Source organism: Phoca vitulina, unplaced genomic scaffold (genome assembly GCF_004348235.1).
Source record: "Phoca vitulina isolate PV1807 unplaced genomic scaffold, GSC_HSeal_1.0 scaffold56, whole genome shotgun sequence".
NCBI classification, from domain to species: Eukaryota; Metazoa; Chordata; class Mammalia; order Carnivora; family Phocidae; genus Phoca; species Phoca vitulina.
This window is the reverse complement of record NW_022589759.1, coordinates 10,653,639-10,674,029: the sequence shown is the minus strand read 5'-3', so window position 1 is coordinate 10,674,029 and position 20,391 is coordinate 10,653,639. Positions and strand designations below refer to the sequence as shown.

Sequence of the window (20,391 nt, the reverse complement as noted above, 5' to 3'; positions counted from 1 at the left end):
TGCAGCCTTCTCGACCCTCAAAGTTGAATGTGAAACCAGGATGGCTCTTCTTAATGGCTATGTCTCACCTGGATTCTGTTCAACTTCTAAGCGCCCATCATTGTGCTGTGGCTACCATTATCATGGAGCTATGTGCTCCCTGTTAAATACTCCACCAGGATCTCCATTGTTTGTTTTGTCAATCTCTTTGAGTGTGGATATCTCCATATTCTTTCCCAAAGTCCCCTCAGGCAGAATAGCAGAGTCCCTCATCTGTAGAGCCTGCCATTTGGGGACATTGTACAGGAGCTGCGGGTAAGGACAGTGGCCCCCTTATCCTGTGTGATACCTTGCTCTAAAAGCAGGTCCTGGATGGCTAGTATAACCTAGTTGGCTTGGCTTCTTCCTCCAGCATGAAAATTCTACCTTAAGAGTCAGCTGGGGCAAAGACAATAAGGATCAGTAATGCTTGGGTTGTTTGTTACACTTGGAGTAGGGCTTCCATCCTATATGGGGAAAAGGGAGCCTGGTCCTCTCAGCTATGCCTTCTAGGAAAATAGCTTCTGCCATCCAGAGCTATAGGAAATCAGAAATGCTAGTGACTTACTCCTCTGGTAAAGAACTATAGTCCTAGCCTGTGAGCTACAGGAAGAGGAAATCCTGTATTTTCAGGTGCCCCACACAGAGTAGTGCTTTTGCCACAAGGAGCTGGGGGCACGTGGGTCATGGGTCAACTGCCCCAAATTTTCACTATTTTGTCCAAGCCCACAGACCTTGGTTTCTATAGGACAATACCCGCTAAAGGAATCAAGGATTCTTGGAGGAGATAGAGAAACTTCAGGATAAGCCTAGAGCATCTTGTGCCAAAAAGTAAATCAGTGTTTAAAATATTATGGGGACATGTCAGGAGTCAGTTTGCAGGGGCTCCCTGCAGGCAAAATTTGGAACAATCTGAGCATAAAATGATCGATAGTGACAGAACATGCGCTGAATTAAATAAGCAAATAGGAGTCCATACTGATAGAAATAAATGAATGTTGGGAAAGAGAAAGCTGTCATGTTGAGCAGAAGACTAATAAATATAGAAATAATGGTTTATTATGAAATCTGCTTTTTTGCAACTATCACAGTAATGATTGATGCAGGTTAGTATCATTAATAGATGCTAAATACAGTGGATAAAATAGTAATGAACAGAACATTTACATAATCTCAAAGTATCTCCCTCAAATTACTTGTTAATCACAAAAGAAAAAATAACTTTATAGGGAAGAAAACTGGTTGACATCATCTAATGAAATGATCAACTTAGCATTACCAACCAACGGACAAGGTGACACCCTGCATCTTCTAAAAGAATGCAGTGGGAAGACACAGCATCAGGTTTGTGGTATTCCTGCTAAAAATGCATACCCTGGATCTAGTCACAAGCAAACATCAGGCAAATACATGTGGAAGGACATTCTGTAAATTAACTGGCCTGTGTCCTTCAATAAGGTCACAAAAGACAAAGGCTGAAAACAGGTACCTAACAATTGAATGATTCTGGATTGGACTTGGTCCAAGAAAAAATTATTATGAAGGACATTATTAGAACAGTTGGTAACGTTTGAATATGAACTGTGGAATATATGAGAGTCTTGTATCAGTGTTAAGAGAAAAGCCGTATTTAGGAAATAGTCATGGACTTTATTTGTGGAAAAAGAGATGTGATGTTTGTAAATGATGCTCAAGTCATTCAGAAAAATACACGTATATATTTGAAAATTCGTAATGGGTCATTGGAACAGTATATAGTATTTGACCACTACATGGAATTTATGCTAAAATAAATGGCAGGGGGCCTGGGTGGCTCAGTTGGTTAAACATCCAACTCTTTCTCAGGGTCATGAGGTCAAGCCCCCCCTGCCGGGGCTCTGCTTGAGACTCTCTCCCTCCCTGCTGCCCTCTCTTGCACGTGCGTTCTCCCTCTCTCTCAGAAAAAAAAAAATGGCAATGGAGAAAATCCGTTCCCTATTAAACAACAGGTTAATTTTAATCATTTGTTTCAGTAAAAACAGCTTCACTTTGCACTCCCCGGAACGACAGAATGCTTTAAGGAAACTGATGTAATATTATGTACCCACTAAATATCATTACAAAATACATGGTTAACATAACCATATAAAAGCACTGATGATAGCTGTATAAAATTAGTATGTGAGCTTGGAGTGGAAAGAATTTTGAAACTAATTTAATTTGTGATGCAATTCTGAGCATCCTTCTCTACTTTCTTTATTCTTGAGTTAATGGTCTTTCCGAGAAAGCGAATAAAAAGCCAAACAGATCGGTCTTAGAGTCCAGCACAAATACACTGCAAATGTTCTGAGCCTACAGCCATTGAATTCAAGTGAATTCATTTTTATGGGCATTAAATGAAATGGAAACAATGAAGGTTGTAGTGTTCAACCAATTCGGATTGAGGACGGATTCATTTGTTAGGAAAATGTAACTCCAATCCTCACTTTCTACTTTCTCATGGCCCCTGCCACGGCCACACTGAGTCCACAAAAAGACCACTCCAATTTATTTCCTTTCTTGGGGAAGCAGGCACAGAGAGAACCACTTCCCAAGTTCTAGATGCTTGTTTGGTAAAATTGAACTCAGTTGGATACATTCATGATACGTACTCTCTGCAGCAGAGGATGAAACAAAGGTTTTGGCACGGAATTTTTTAAAAGCTCCAAGCACAACACACACATACAAACCTCATCTGCAAACTGCTGGTGTTCTAGGCACGAGCACAAAAAAAAAAGGAGGGGAAAAAATTCAGTTTCTGCATTTGTGTTGACAAAATTATTGGAGACAGGATAGTTTTTCTAAGAAATTTTGTAATCGCAAGACTTAATATGAGATAAAACACGGACTACATAGAACTTTGGCTTCATTCTTGTAAGTATACTTTCACATCTCTATAAACCATAAATTCAAGTAATAATCCCGAATGTAGGTTTCAAAAGTACTGTGAAAGCAACCGGGCCTGTACAAAACAAGGCAGTTTTAAGAAGCTACCTGTGAAGAATCTCACTGAGTAGTTAGTTAGATGGGGGGATTGAGAGCTATTCCTCTGGATAGGCAGGAGGCATCCAATGGTCTGTTTATGATTGGTTAAAACAAATCCTAATGCTCCTTCGTCAGGTCCAATGCCAGCCTAGCATCAGTGAGATCACTCAAATTCTTTAACAAGGCTGGTGGGTTAGAATAATTCTTGAGACACCGTTCTTATCTTGAGATCTCTTAGGCAAGTACTGCTGTAAGGGGAGATTTTTCCTTTTACACAATTATAAAGAAGGGTTTCTAGTAGATGATTCTGGAGAAGTAATATTATAGAATATTGTCAAAAGTGTCTATTCCCAAAGAAATTAAGTTGGAGAAAGTCTATTTCAAAAGCAAAAAATCCATGAATTACATAATGACTAAAAATGACTAATCTCAAGGGAGAGGACCAGCCCATGCTCCATCTAAATCAGAAATCCGCCATTGCAAGTGGATGTCTTTACAAATTATGTATGTGAAATACACTGGATGTATATACAAATGTATGCATACATTTACAATATAACATGTATATAAAATGTAAAGTATAAAAGTATTAATATAAGAAAAACCTGGGTACCTCCACTCAGTTCAAGGAATCACACAGTACTGGTTCCTTTGAAGTCCATTTTTCCCGCTGATCATTAACTTGCTTTACTTCTGTTTTATCATACCGAGTTTTAGTTTTAAGACCCTAAAATCAGGCTTGATCCCACAACGTTATTAAATTTATGAAGTGCCATACCATGGATAGGGTTTTAGAACCTAGGAAATAAGGCCAACGAGGCATTTTTATGAACTCAATGAATGAAATATTTAGCATTTCAAGGTGGGGAGGGGAGAAAAAGACTATAACACCTATATAAGGAAGGTTTTTCTTCTCCCCTCAAATAATCTGAATAATATTTCCTCTACACTCCTAGGCTGTCTGGTTGGGGCTCTGCAAAAGACAGATTGACAGTGGAAAAATAGGAATTTATTACCATGTGTGTCTCCCACAGATGGCAGTCCTCAGTGATAAGGAACCCGAAGAACTTGGGCTTATATAGCATCAGAAGAAAAAGAACCATAACTTTTCAGAGAGGTGACAAGACAAAGGAAAAGGACTTTGAGAAGCTAAGGGCTACCTAGTAATGTTTGTTAGGTCCCCCTCGTGCCATCTCGGAGCTGACTGGGGTCTAGAGTTTTCTCCAGTGATTAGTATCTGTCCTTCCTGGTAGAGAAGGGAGAGGGGGACACGTGCACAAATTTATGTCCTGCTTTTAGGCAAACAACAGGACAGAGAGCTTTTCTTGTCTCTGCTTCTCACTTGCCTTTAGCTCAAAATAATCCTTATGCCAAAGTGGTATATTCAGCTACTCTTGTGTCAATAATTAAAAAAAAAATAGGGGCACCTGGTTCAGTCCGTTAAGCATCTGACTCTTGATTTTGCCATGGGTCATGATCACAGGGTTGTGAGATTGAGCCCCATGTTGGGCTCCATGCTGGGCATGGAGCCTGCTTGGGATTCTCTCTCTCCCACTCCCTCTGCCTCTCCCCCAACCTCCACCCTCTCTCTCTCTCCCTCTCAAAAAAAAAAAAACAACTAAATAAAAGGTGGAACAAGAAAAAGGAACCTAGAGTATGGGCTCTGAAAACTAGACTTTCAGTGTTATTATGCAGATTGTTGATTTTTGAGAAGTAAATGCTAGCAAATACATCTCCATAAATCCATGTCTTAGAGAGTGGTTTAATTTCCTTAGTATTAGAAGTTGTCGTTAGCAGACTGTATGGGATGATGAAGACTCCAGGAGGAGGAGGAACACATGGGACCAGATTAAGGTAACTTTACCTCTATACAGAATTTTGAAAGTTGAAAAATAAGGCCGTGGGTAGAAAGCCAAAATTATCTTCTGGCCTCCATATAGAGAAACAATCGCCAATATCTAGAAAAGAACAATTTGCATTTTAAGGTGTATCCAATGATCTGAGAGATAGCAACACATCAGGTGAATAATAACTTCAGCTGCTGCAAGCTTTTCTTAACATCTCTATTTAGTGCTTGAATGCATCCTATTCTATCTGCTACTCTCCCAAAGTACCCAGCCCTGCACAATATACAAAGTCATCATTTTTAAGGCTAACTACATTTAATTCTTAGCCTGGGTGGTAGGTGTGTAGACAAACTCTACAAAAAGCTGTATTTCCACATCTCTCTCTCTTTTTTTTTTTTTTCCATATCACAGTGAAAATGTAAATTGCAAATGTCTTTACTTCTCAGATTGTGTGCTGGGTCCCCTGCAGTTACAGGAATAATATTCGCTTATCATCAGAAGGTCAGAATCTCCTTACCTTTATGGCCAGGGAAGCACCATTCCTACTTCCCAAATTGGATCCTTTTCTCAAAAAGTGGCATCTTCTTTGCCTCAGGGCACTCTTCTGATATTCATATATTTCAAAGCAAGCTTCATTATCCAGAAAAGAAAAATTATGATTGTCTGTGCTTCTCTGAAACTGTAAAAACTCACAAGAACCTAGTCTATGTCAAGTCACCTGAATTTTCCCCCATTAAGTAGCGGATTTATTCAATAAGAAGAGGATAGGAATATTTCTCAGACACTTTTCAGGAAGACATCATCAAAATTCCATCTAGCCTGTTAGAGGGTTTTTCTGTAGACCAGGCTCACTGCCTGTGAGGATTAATTTTATAAGATACCAGTCCAGATGCTGCCACGAAGGTATTTTTTACATGTGACTAACATTTAATTCAGAAGAATCTGAATAGAGTAGATTATCCTCCATAATGGGGGTGGGCCTCACCCAGAGTCTTCGGTCTCCCAAGGAAGAGGGGATTCTGCTAGCAGACAGCTTGCAGCATCAACTCTTCCCTGAGTCACCAGCCTGCCCTGCAAATAAATGTCAGACTTGCCAGCCCCCACAATAACATGAGCCAATTCTTTTAAATCCATCTCTTTCTCGGTCTCTATGTATAATGGAACGTACACACATCCTATTGGTTATGTTTTTCTGTACAACTCTGGCTAGGAGACTGCCCCTCTAGAGGACAGCTTCAGTCCTTTTAAAAACGTTTAAATACATTGACCTAGATGGTCTTCACATTACCCTCAGCTTTATCAAACTTTACATAGGCACCTGATCTTCCTTTTCTAGAACATTTATGGTAGAAAGCTTGTCAGTTTTTTTTTTTTCCCTGCCTCTCTGAGATGATAAATCTTTTAAAAAGCCTCTTTCTGGTTTTGTATCCCATCTTTCTGAACATAAAACGTCGGGGAAGATAGCACCTGACACTCCCCAGGTTCTGTGAGACTATAGGAGCGTAATTTGCATGTGTGCCTTGCTCCTGATTGTAAAACTACTTCCTGTCACTTTTTTGGGGTAAAGCCAATGAGCAAACACAGATGACTTGTTCTGCCTCTCACACCAGCACTTAAAAGTTCCCTCCTGTCCTCTGTTTCGGTGAAGTTGAGCTCAGACTGAGTGCTGGTCTGTCTCCCCGATTGCAATTGCCTAGAATAGTCTTCCTTCCCTGTTCAACTTCACTGCGGTCTTTGCTTTGGCCATATGGAGAGCCTATTCATTCCTGAATTTGGTACTGAAGTTACTCATAATTGGCTGGAAGTCAACAACGGGGTTTCCATAATATAGTCAGATAGATCTCCTTAGTCCTTCAAAAATTGTGTGCCTGCTTTAAAATGAAGTTTCTTATTAAAACAGTTTTTTTAAGCATACTGTGCATGGGAGAAGTAAATAGTGAACGTAAGCCCTAGGAGTTAAAAAAAAGTTTTCAGTAAAACTTTGAATCTGGAGAAAGTCTGGTAACCATCTATCGTGATTGTCAATTTTCTCTCTTTCTCAATTCACTGGGTATGTGTTAGACCCTTCTTCCTGTGGCATTCATTTCTTCTCACTCCATTGACCAAAACTTAACTCTGCACCGTGAACAGAGGTTAAAATCAAACTAAGCCAGATACCCCAAGTCCAACATAATTCTTTTTATCCAAAATTACTCCTAGGAAAGGAAGGCTCAAGTATCATCCTGATATTGTAGGATATTGTGCTGTTTGTGAATGTTTATTGGTGAATGCTTAATACATTTAGATTTTAGATTATTTTTCTCCTCTTGGGCCAATCTGATTCCCTAGAGATGAATACATAAATATTTTGTTAAGTTTAAGCCTCACAAACCAAGTATTTATGAATTATAGACTAGAACCCTCTCCATATTGTGAGAATCTGAGACACAATGGCCTCCTCTTAATCCTATTAGAGAGGCCAGGGCCCACTGTCTGGACCACAAGTCTGATGGTCAATTTGTCTTGACCTGCTTTGAACTGAAAATTACTGTCCTAGAGGGTGTCATTTGCTATGATGATATATAGCCTTCCTACACACAGTGTTCCTATTGTTTAGCCATAACCTTCTAGAATCTGTCTGCATGTACAGAATATCAAGCCCTACCTAGACTGGCCTGTGCTCATGGAGTTTATACTTCTAGAATGATTTACTCAAGAGCTCAATGTAAGACTCAGGTTAGAATCAGTGTATTTACTCGTTGATCAAATAAGCTGCACGTAGTACATGTGCCAACTTAAGATACCAGCCACAGTATGTTCACAAACTGGAAAGTTTCGCTGAGCTCCATGTCTAGAATTTTCAGTGGGGCTCATTATGTAGGCATGATTTGTTAAATCATCGGACTTGTGATGGAACTCTATCTCCAAACCCCCCCTTCTTCCCAGATTTTGAGCTAACCCAAAGTCACAACGCTTTGACCGGGGGTGAGTCTCTCTGGGCACCAGCCTCCATCCAGAAGCCAACTAGAGCCCCACCTTGAGTCCCCTCATTGGCATAATAAAGACACACCTGTCACCCAAATTCCAAGGGTTTTACAAATTCCTTACCTGGAACCAGAGGCAAAAAACAGATACATTCTTTACTATACCACAGCTGATAGCTCTAAAAATTTAGGATGCGTGAAATCCAAAAAGGAGGCCGTTGATTCACCCTCTGTACACCGGAACTGAGCTTCAGAACTTCCTAATTTTCAAGAGCATATAAAGAATTCTATATGGCTGAGTGTGTAAATTGACACCATCATTTGAGAACAAAAACCTGGTAAAATCCACTAAACCTAAGCATATGAATACCCCTGATTTAGCAAATCTACTTCTAGGCAAACACTTGATTAAAGTGTCCACTGTCAGGAGAAATGGACACATCTGAAATGCACACACACCCACACAAAAGATGGCTGGGTTTCTGTGTTGTTTACCCTTCCCAGTCTTCCAGTTCATTGCTTTTGAGCTTATTTGTCGGAGAGAGACAGCACAAGCAGGGGAAGCTACAGGCAGAGGGAGAAGCAGGCTCCCTGCTGAGCAAGGAACCCAATGTGGGACTCGATCCCAGGACCCTGGCATCATGACCTGAGCTGAAGGCAGACGCTTAACCGACTGAGCCACCCAGGTGTCCCATTTTTGACCTGTTTTATAATTTGTAGTTTCTTATAGTACTGTAAATTGTTTTTCCATAGAAATGCTAATGAGTTTAAGTTTGTGGAATACAACTGATTATTGTCCTGTAAATGTTGACAAATTTAGCATTTATGTGTAAATTCATTTCCTGCATTCCTGATTGTGTATATATAGGTATATTGTTTGAACTGTCCTTTGAACCAGTGGAACATTTTGCTGGCTTGCTAATTAACTGAGTTCTACAAGATCTATGGCATGTGCTCTTTTTACCTTTGCATCAAAATTATGATTTTGCCCTTTAAAAAAAAAATGTAATCTTTACCACCACCAAAACCAAATGCTGGACAGTTCATGGAAACATTATTTACATGTGGGTAAGAAAATGTTAACATTGGGTCTGCAACTCTGTTTCATTGTCCTCTGGGACAACTCAGTTTTGTCCTTTAAACACACTGATGGAATTTACTACCTGGAAGGTCAATGAAGGTCTCCTGGGGCTACTGTAGACTGATTTCTTACCTTATTTTTCAGCATGCTCTACCTGGTCTGTCTGGGTTGTATACTGTATATAAACCTCCAGTGAGCATGTCCATGGGGTGGGAGTTTTCACTTCATCCCTCTGAAACCAAAAGGCATCTTGGTCTAGAAAACAAGCTGAACTATGGAGCTGCATCTAGAAAGAGACAAAGTAGTGATTACTTTTGACATTAGAGCATTTTCTGAGAATCCTGCTGGATTCTCATCTAATACTCCTGGAGGTGTAGCTTTGTGGTCACAGTGTATTTGAGTAACAATCCACAACTGATGAATGTGCAAGTAGTTTTGAGCTCAATAAAGTTAGAGGTTAACCAGAAAATATTGATAATATAATTTATTGGCCTTTAGACAGCCAATCTTATACATAATTTAGCAATCTTAGACATATTTAGACATTTCTTTCTTGACTAATCTCCTTCTTTCTCCATTGTTCTTTAAGTGAGCTCTTGTATTCTTGATGGTTCCCTCATTGATGAGTTTAATAAAATTTTGAGAATTGTCCTTTACATCCTATTATCATTCAGGCCTAAGAAAAAGAAGGCCTTCTAATATGCTCTCATAAAAATGGAGGTCATATATTTCATTATATACCATTAAATATTACTTAAATTTTAAATAGTTTAAATTTCACTATTTTTATGAGTAGATGCAACAGTTCTTCAAGTCAAGAAATGTTCTTCTGGGAAAGACAAGGTCAATATTTATCACAACAACTTGGATTCATAGTTACATTTTTAGGATACTTATGGTTAGGACCATTGTGGGCTTTTGTCTTTCTTATTTATGGTCCTAGTGGAAAAGAACATTGTTTTTTAAGAGGTTACCTATATCCATTTCTTCACACCAGCAGCAATAGCCACCTTAACAGAACTTTGTGCCTTTGTGGGAAGTTAACATCTTAACTGACCGTCTGTTAATGAGAAAAAAAGATCCTGCATTTTGTTTTGGGTGGGATATTTGAGGAAAATATAGAAATTGCTATCCAAAGTTAATATAAAATGATATTTCATAGGGAAAAAAAATTTTTTTTTCCTTTTTTTTTCCTTTTTAACTTCACAAATTTTTGAAAAATATTTCCCTGTTACCATATGGGTTCTGAATTATTTTTTAATGTCTTGTAATACAGACTTCCATATTCCAGTCCTACATGTAAGGAGCTTGGAAGTCATTACTCTATCTTAACAATAAATAGAAATAATGGAACAAATAAAAAACTCAAAAATTCATCTCAGATCTTCCAAAGATGTGAGGTTGCTGGGCAAACTGCTGCACCAAACTTGGAGACATAGGTAGAAACAGAGAATCACAACTTACCAGAGTGAAACCCACAAGCAGAAACCTTGGCTGGAACCAGAGCTGGGGTCCTTTCACCCAGTACATCATGTCCCTAGAGCAAGAAAAAAACTCAAACAGTACTAAAAGGTCAAACCGTTTGAAAAAATAGAACAAGCATCAGAACCAGACTCCCATGTCAGGGATGTTAAATTTAGCAGACCAGAATTCAAAACAACTGACTGATATGCTAAGGGCATATATGGATAAAGTAGAGAGTATTCAAGCACAGATGTACCCTGTGAACAGAGATGGAAATTCTAAGAATGAATCAAAAAGAAATATGAGTGATCAGTAACACTGGAACAGAAATGACACCACCGAGTAAAGAATCTCTGAACTTGAGGACACCTCAATCGAATCTTCCAAAACTAAAAAGCAAAGAAAAGCACTCAAAACACAAACGTGCACTTGCACATACACACACACACACACACCACAGAATATGTGAGAACCCTGGGGCAATTACAAAAGGTATAATATATGCATAATGGAAATATCAGAAAAAGAAGGAACAGAAGAAATATTTGAACCAATAAGGCCTGAGAATTTCCACCAATTAATGTTGGACACCCGACCACAGATTGAGGAAGAAAAGTGAACACTAAGGACAATAAATGTGAAAACAAAAAGCAAAAAAATTACACCAAAGTATATCCTAGCCAAGCTTCAGAAAATCAAAGATAAAGAGATGAAGAAACACCTTCAGAAACCAAGCAAGCAAGAAGAGCAGAGAATGAAGTATTTAAAATGATGAGAGGCTAAAAAAGAGTCACCAATCTAGAATTCTGTACTCTGTGAAATTATACTTCAGCAGTTAAGGAGAAATACTTTCTCACACAAGCAAAATTGAGCAAATTTGTTGCCAGTAGATTTGCTGTGCAAGAAATGTTAAATTCTCAGCAAAGTGGGTATAAAAGGAATGTATGCCAATGTAATAAAGAACGTATATGACAAATGCAGTTAACATCATACTCAGTGGTGTAAAACTGGAAGATTTTCCTCTAAGATCAGGAACAAAGCAGAGATGCCCATTCTCACCACTTTTATTCAATATAGTATTGGAAATCTCAGCCACAGCAATTAAGAAAGAAAAAAATAAGAGGCAATGAAATTGGAAAAGAGGTAAAACTGTCACTATTTGCAGATGACATGATACTACATATAAAAAACACCCTTAAGACTCCACCAAAAAACTATTAAAATAAATGAATTCAGTAGAGTCACAGGACACAAAAATAACATACAGAAATTGGTTACATTTCTAATATACTAAAAACTAGCTATCAGAATAAGAAATTAAGAAAATAATCCCATTTACAATTACATTAAGCAGAATAAAATACCTAGGAATAAATTTAATGAAGGAGGTAAAAGGGCTGTACTGTGAAAATTCTGAGACAGTGACAGAAGAAATTGAACATGGCACAAATGGAAAGATATACCATGCTCATGAATTGGAAGAATACTGTTAAAATGTCCATACTACCCAAAACAATCTACAGATTCAATGCAATCAATCCCTATCAAAATATCGGTGACATTTTTCACAGAACTAGAACAGAGAATCCTAAAGTTTGTATGGAGCCACAAAAGACTCTGAATAGCCAAAGTAATCTGAGAAAGAAGAACAAAGCTGGAGGTATCATGCTCTCTGATTTCAAACTCTACTACAAACCAGTAGTAATCAAAACAGTATGGTACTGGCACAAAAACAGACAGATCAGTGGAATAGAACAGAGAGCCCACAGATAAACCCACAATTATATGGTCAATTAATCTATGACCAAGGAGGCAAGAATATACAATGGGGAAAAGACCATCTCGTCAATAAACAGTGCTGGGAAAACCGAGCCACTATCTTATACCGTATACAAAATAAACCATATACACATACACATACAACAGTGCTGGGAAAACCGAGCCACATCTTATACCGTATACAAAAATAAATTCAAAATGGATTAAAGACTTGCATGTAAGACCTAAAACCATAAAATTCCTAGAAGAAACCATAGGCAGTAAGCTCTTTGACATAAGTCTTAGCCTTTTTTTTTTTTTTGGATCTCTCCCCTCAGGTAAGGCAACAAAGGCTAAAGTAAACAAATGAGATTAGATGGAACTAAAAAGCTTTTATGTAGGGAAGACAACCATCAACAAAATGAAAAAGCCACCTACTGAATACAGGAAGATATTTGCAAATCATACATCTTACAAAGGGACAATATCTAAAATATATAAAAAAAACTTGTACAACTTAATATGAAAAAAAAAAAACCCAATTATAAAATGGGCAGAGGACTTGAAGACATTTTTTCCCAAGAAGACATTCAGATGGCCAAGAGGCACATGAAAAGATGCTCAACATCACTCATCATCAGGGAAATGCAAATCAAAACCGCAGTAAGATATTATCTTGTATATGTCAGATTAACTATTATCAAAAGAACAAAAAATAACAAGTGTTGGCCAGGATATGGAGAAAAGGGAACACTTGTACACTGTTGATGGGAATGTAAATTGGTGCAGTCACCAGGGAAAACCGTATGGAGGTTCCTCAAAAAAGTTAAAAATAGACTTACCACATGAGCCAGCAGTTCCATTGAAGCAAATGAAAACACCAATTCAAAGAATCAGATGCACCCCTACGTTCATTGCAGCTTTATTTAGAACAGCCAAAATATGGAAGCAATCTAAGTGTTTGTCAATAGATAAACGGATAAAGAAGATGTGTACACACACACACGATGGAATATTATTCAACCCTAGAAAAGAATGAAATCTTACCATTTGTGACAACATGGATGAACCGAGAGGGTATTATCTGGGTGAAATCAGTCAGAGAAAGACAAATACCATTTCATTTCAGTTACATGTAGAATCTAAAAAACAAAAACAGACTCATATAGGAAACAAGCTATAAGTTACCAGAGGGGAGGAGCTGGGAGCAGCTGAAGTAGGTGAAAGGGATTAAGAGGTACCAAATTCCATTTATAAAAGAATTAAGTCACAGGGATGTAATGTACAGCATAGTGGAAAATGTTAACAGTTCTTCAGAGATAGGTCCAAAACTCAGATGCACATAAAGGAAGAGCATCAGAGAAGGAGTAAGTGAAGGCAAAATAAAAATGTTTAATTTTCTTATTCTAAATTAATAGATAACTATTCAAAATAATAGCAACAACATATTTGATTATGTATGTTTATATGCTTATGGATACATACAAATGAAATGAATGGTAGCAATTATACAGGGACAAGGAGGAAAAAATAGGATTACTTTGTCATTTTAAGGTACTCAAACTACTTGTGAAGTGCCTGTAACAGAGCGTCAAACTACATGAGGCAAACGCTGATAGAAATGCAAGGAGAAAGAGATGGATCTGCTGTCAGAGTTAAGATACTTCAACATTCCTGTATTGGAAATGGAAAGATCCAGCAGGCAAAAAACTAGTAAGGACATACTGAAGTCAACACACCTGACGCTGGATGTAATATTGTCTATAGACCACTTCATCCAACAACAGCAGTTACATATTCTTTTCTTCTCAAGCTCACAGAGAACATTCTGGGCCCTAATACACCTTAACAAATTTGAAAGAATAGAAACCATACAAGATCTGCACTCTGACCAGAATGGAATTTAACTAGAAATTAGTACCAGAAAGAGAGCAGAGAAATCCCCAAATGCTTGGAGATTTAAAAAGACGCTTGTAACACATGGGTCAAAGAAGAGATCACAAGACAGAAATTTTAAAATATTTTGAACTAAATTAAAGTGAAAACACAACTTACCTAAATCTGTAGAATGCTGTGAAAGCAGTGCTTACTGGAGAATTTGAATCTTCCTCTTCATGGAACAGGGGACAGACCTGCCGTTGCCCCTCCTCCCACTGGATCCTCCCAGTTTCTTTGACTTTCAGGCCAGATGCCTGCTTAGCTCCATTCACGCAAGGGCACCAGCTCCTGGGGCAAGACACTCACATCATCAAGGTTGAGGACATCGCAGACTTACATAGGTTCCTGTCCATCCTCATAGGTTCCAGCTCTTGTCTGTGGTTCCATCTTGTCCATGATGACCCCATTTTACAATTTTCTTCCTCCTTTAACTGCCAGTCACATTGACTTCAACCTCAAGCATCAAAGGCAACAGGCTTCGAGACCACTTTACCGGCTCTCACAACTGCATAAGGTCAAATCCCTAAGATAGGCAAACAGGCAACCTACAGTTAACTTTGTGCTTAATGATGAAAGACTGGGTATTTCCCTCTAATTTCAGGACCCACACAAATTGTTCACACTTACCATTTCTATTGGCTAAATATAGAATAAGTTTATGTTTATTCTATAGAATAGTATTGTACAGCAATAAGTATTGACATAAGTCTTAGCCTTTTTTTGTTTTTGTTTTTGTTTTTTTGATATCTCCCCTCAGGTAAGGCAACAAAGGCTAAAATAAACAAATGAGATTAGATCGAACTAAAAAGCTTTTATGTAGGGAAGGCAACCATCAACAAAATGAAAAAGCCACCTTTTTCATTAGAAATGAAATTTGAGCTTCTAGCCAAAGAAACATGACTGGATAAAGAAATACAAGGCACACTGCTGGAAATGAACTAACTGTCTTTACGAATAGCCTGATCATCTATGTAGAAATTTCTAAAGAATCTACATTAAAAAAAAAATGACTAAAAAAAAAGTGAGTTTAGCAAGGATACAGAATGTAAACCAAACAAGAAAGAGTACATTAAATACATATGGTTAGTGGTCCAAGAGTTGGACGCTTAACTGACTGAGCCACCTAGGTGCCCCCTAATTTTAATTAATTTAAGTAGCCATATGTGATTGGGGGCTACCCTAACATAAAGTTCTTTTCACCTGCATCTACTATTCTAGGAGTCTATAGCTATGCCAGTAATTTAAAAAAAAAAAATCATCTTTCAGTTTTATTTATCTCAAAGTTTTATTATAGGCCGTTTGCGTTAATAGTCTATGACAGAGTGAATTAGAGAAGACACAATGCAACCTCAAGGACAGACAGTAAATACACTGACTATAAAAAAGCTGTTTAATTGGTATGTGTGTGATTTCTGACTCTTGTACGTGTCATCACACACAGCCTGCTATTGGATCAATTTCACCACGTATAGCCTGTGAAAGAAGCAGTGCTACTTGGATGCATCTTCAGTGATGCTCACTGCAGGTAAACAAGAACAATGGTGTTAAATTATTTTCAAAGAAGGAAAATATAAAATGACTTGCATTTGGAGACCACCACCCAGGGAGCTTAGTGGCAGATTTTTGACAGTTTGCCTGAATTTGCTCATTCCTAGACGTTAGCTCATTAAAATATTGTCTCCACAGATCTGCCTCCTTTTCTGTGGTGTTTTAAGATGTGCATGGTATTCTTAAATGGAATCACTAACTTTCCCATACACCTTTGTGTAAGAAACAATACTGAAAAATACTACTCTGCTTTTTTGTGATGTGTGAATCAAGACCTCAAAGTACAAGTAATCAATTGACTTACTTTCATACACCTACAAATCTTCACCTTGTAGAAAACACAGCCATAAAAAAAGGAGTCCCTGGAATAACCTGCAATGTTTTACTGTCATTTATGATCAGATTCATTCTTATGGAATGTCTATTCTATACACAGAGCAAGTTGAAATTAAATTTTTATTGTTCAGGTAACCTGGACTCAAAGGATTTGTTCCTATGGAGGAAAATAAAGGTTCTTTCTAGAAACTGTACTTAACTATAAATACATATACATTCCATTATATATATTTATATATATATATATATTTATACTTCTATATGTATATGAAATATGTCCACTGAAGTCTTATGGAATTAAATGCAGAGATCACACAAAACATGTAATAAATGACAGGTATGGACAATATAATGCAAAACAGCTTCAACAGATCCTCCAAGGAACATAGCTCTGGTGAGGTCCCCTGTTACATAAGAGTCCCATGGTCATATGGAATGGGGAATTGCTGTTCAACTCCCCTCTGGAAGATGCATTGAGCACATCTGCACCTTAAGGCAACTGAACTCATATACAACAGTGGAAAGTGGATACTAGTATCCCACCAAAGAGTTTACAGATGTATTTGACCAAAGTACCCTTTTCCATTGAACACTTACTAACCTGCTCTAGGACTAGTGATTGAAGGAACACAATTTGGGGAAAACCATCACAGAAAGCTCCATTCATTTTTCAATGTAAGTTACAGTATTCATTTCAGTACTGATTCAAATACAATGGCCATAACTTACGGGGTTTACCCTATTTTCCTAAGTTTGTGACAGCCTTACCTAAGATGTGTCTTCCTATATTTAGTCAAAATAGATGCCAATATAATAATTTTTGCATGTATTTTTTTCATTGAAAATTACATCTTTGTATGCACATGAGCTTATGCATATAATGTAACACATCCTATATTAAAACAAAGTATTAGGGGTGCCTGGGTGGCTCAGTTGGTTGAGTGTGGGACTCTTGGTTTCAGCTCAGGTCATGATCTCATGGGTCATGGGTTCCAGCTATGTGAGGCTCTGGGCTCAGCAGGGAGTCTGTCTGAAGATTCTCTCCCTCTGCCCCTCCCCCTGTGCGTGCATGCGTGCATGTGTGCTATCAAATAAATCTTTTAAAAAAAAGTAAATACAAATGATATACAATATTATGTTTTGACTTTATATATGAACAGATTCTACATATAGTTAATGGGCTGCAATTTCCTATTGATTGAAACGTACCAACAGGAGACAAGCTGTAAAAAGATCCCTGGGCCTTTGGAGCTTCTCCTAATTTCTGACGGTCTAACTGCTTGGCTGAGTCAGTTGATCTAATTTTTATACGCAAAAGAGGGATAGAAGACATTAAAGTAATTTATATCTTAGCCTGTTTTAAAATGAATCTCAGGGGATTTCTAGAAATACATATTCTTACATATAAAAATATTTATCTTACATAGAAGAATATGAATCTCACATAGAAGATAAAAATATAAATGGTTAAAGGGGAAATGTTAGTACAAAGATAAAAAAATAAAAGGCTGAGGGAGATTGGATAAGTTAATCCTTAAAAATGCTTTTAGTTCTAATATTCTGGGATGCTATATTTGAAAATGAATATGTGATTTATTTTACTTGAGTTCTACTGGCCCTCTGTTTTCATGCTCTTCCAGTACAGCATCCAGTGACTTGATAAATGTGTTGTAAAAATGCATCTTTAAAGGAAATTATATTCTGAGTTTATTTAAATCAGAATGTATTTTACAAGAATTGTTTTCAGGACTTGAGGAAAATTAAATAAAACTGCAATATTTAGGAATTTACTTTGTATCTCTGAATATTAAATAAGTTCACTCCACACTGGTTATAAATTTATGTGCACATTCAAATTCTGTATTTGATTAATATGTATTCTATGGAGTCTTCATTGCCTCATAATTATCCTCTGTTGTGGCAAAAATTATTCTTTTAAATCACAGATTTAAAAAAATAAGCTCAATATCTCATTTATTTTCCAGTTTCCTTCCTTCATCAGATTGACTATTCATTTTAGGAATACTTTCCTAAAGATGTTTTCATTGTATCAACATGTTTTAGTTTACTACTTGTTGCTATTATGCTTTCTTATTTTTATTTAGAGGAAATAAATTCATTGACATTCTTTATGTATTTTTGAGCCCCTCTACATAACATTACATTAGAATGGGGTGATAAAATAGGACTCATCCCCTACGCATTTCTGGTTGATCTTACTCTCAGCACACACTCCAGCCAGCTACCATCATAAAATAATTCAGCGTATCTAAAAAGAAGGACTCTACCCATTTAGCCATGTCTGCTCTCGGTGCTAGACAGGTGTTTTGGCTCATATTACTCTATATTTGTTCTTTCTGCTTTGGTATCCCCAAAATACTGCATTATCTGCTCCATGGTATTCTTTATATGGATGTTATTTTGTTTGGATTATGCATTTTATGATTAAACAATGAGATCATACACTTTCATTTAAAATATAGGAAGCAGAAATACCTCAGTAGTTCCAAGTTATTCTCTTTTAATAAAGATAACAAAACATATATATATGTATATATATATATTTTTAATTTGGCACTAGATGGCACATTCTTGGGCAGAAACAGAGAAAGCGTATAATTCAATGTTATCAGCCAACTGCCATTTACTATGTGCTAGGCACTGTGACAAATGATTAACATGTAAACTGTAACATTTAACTCTCATAGAAGCATTTTAGAGATTCTGAAAAAAAGAGATACATGGAGATTAATTAACTCCCCAAACCACAGCCACAGCAGCAAGACAAGGAACACACACACACTCACACACAGAGCCAAAAGATACAGCTACTCGCACTCTTGGTAATTAACCTATGATTTCTTCTCTACCACCCTAGTCTAGTACAACTGAAAGTAATTATAAAATAAATATAGAAATTTAACTGTGGGAGTTTTGAGCCAGTAGATTTCCATGACTGGGAGAAATTAATCATGTTTGGGAGAGTAGAGTGGGTTGGAAAATAGTTGATAGAAAAAAGAACACAATTTCCTAAAGAGATAAAAATTTTTACGGTGATGAAAATGTGCTCAGTTATAAAATGCTTTCAAATGTATTGGCTAAAAGCAGATGAATCAACTGAAATGCAGAGAATCATATGCATTTTTCCATGTTTTTGTAATGGTAGTAAACTGTAAATGAGGATTTGGCTTAATTTAAGGCAAATTCCACGGATATTTTATATCTAGTCCACAAAACAGGATTCTACAGTATCTTCTCGGATACTTCCTGTTCTGTCATAGGAGTAACAGGTGCAAGAGCATCACTCGTGGGACTGGGAAACCACAGAGGATGGTTAAGAGACCAGGTGTAGATGACCGGTATCCTTGAAACAAAGCAGATCAAGGAAGCAACGTATTCAAGGATGTGATGTTTCCAAAAGGAAGGAAGGTGGTAGGTAATCCCTGTAGTTCAATAATTCACTTTCTTTGAGAAGAGCCCATCATCATCATCAACAACAACAAAAAACAAAAGGAGGGAGAAGGAGAAAAATACAATACGCTAAGAATGAGTCTCAAAAGAAGGTCTGGTTCTTGTCTAGAAAGCTTTAAAACTCTACTAAGATAAGTAAGGTCCATAAAAGAGATTCTGAAATAGCACAAAGACATCTCCTCTTCCTGGAAAGGCACATGAAGTATCATAAAGATGGAAAGGCACATGAAGTATCATAAAGACGTAAATGTTTCCCAGTCAAACAATGTCACCTCAGACCGGCCACAGGGTCCGCATACACACACCATGCTGCGGAACAATATATATCTTCATCCTCATTGTTGAGTGGGTATATATGCATGCATGAAAAATGTCTGGAGCAGATACATGCCAAATATTAAAGACAATTTAAGAATTGGGACAAGAACGGCAAATGGTGGCAGACCTGTGAACTAGGATTTCACGCGCTTCCTGTCCTGCTTGATTTTTTAAAAACTACAATTGTATAGTGTTTTTACCTTACAACTTTATACTAAAGCAAAACCAGAAGTAGCGTAAGCTCAAATATAACCAATAATACCTTTCTTTCCCCCTTGTTTTCTCTTTTTTTCCTGTGTAGATTGACTTCACTGATGACCTGGAAGCCGAGGGATTTTTTTTTTTCTGATAAGAATGATGGACAGTAAAAGGACACAGGCTTGCAGATTAATGCTAATAAAATGTGAACCAAATCTGTGCAAAGATGAAATCATCCCTCACTTTCCATTCATTCTGCAAACAATCTGATGATCAGATGCTTTCATTATACCCTGTGTGTTTCTCTTACAGAAAGCAGCAGGGAAGCATTTTGATAATACTGACTTTCTGGAGAAAATGTAAGCAACTGATCTTGGAAGGCCTTGCTGTGTAGGTTTCCTTTGTTTGTGTTTGTGTGTGGTATGTGTTTCCTCTGGATCCTCATATA

General features: G+C 37.4%; 1 protein-coding gene across 1 annotated transcript in view; it reads left to right on the top strand.

The window, feature by feature from the left end:
• CNTNAP4 (contactin associated protein family member 4) overlaps positions 1-20,391 on the top strand; it is a 370,539-nt gene extending 350,148 nt beyond the window's left edge. The window contains exon 25 of the mRNA XM_032389870.1: positions 20,047-20,391. Coding sequence (XP_032245761.1) covers positions 20,047-20,113 — 67 coding nt within the window. The 3' untranslated portion in view covers positions 20,114-20,391. The remainder of the gene's footprint in view (positions 1-20,046) is intronic.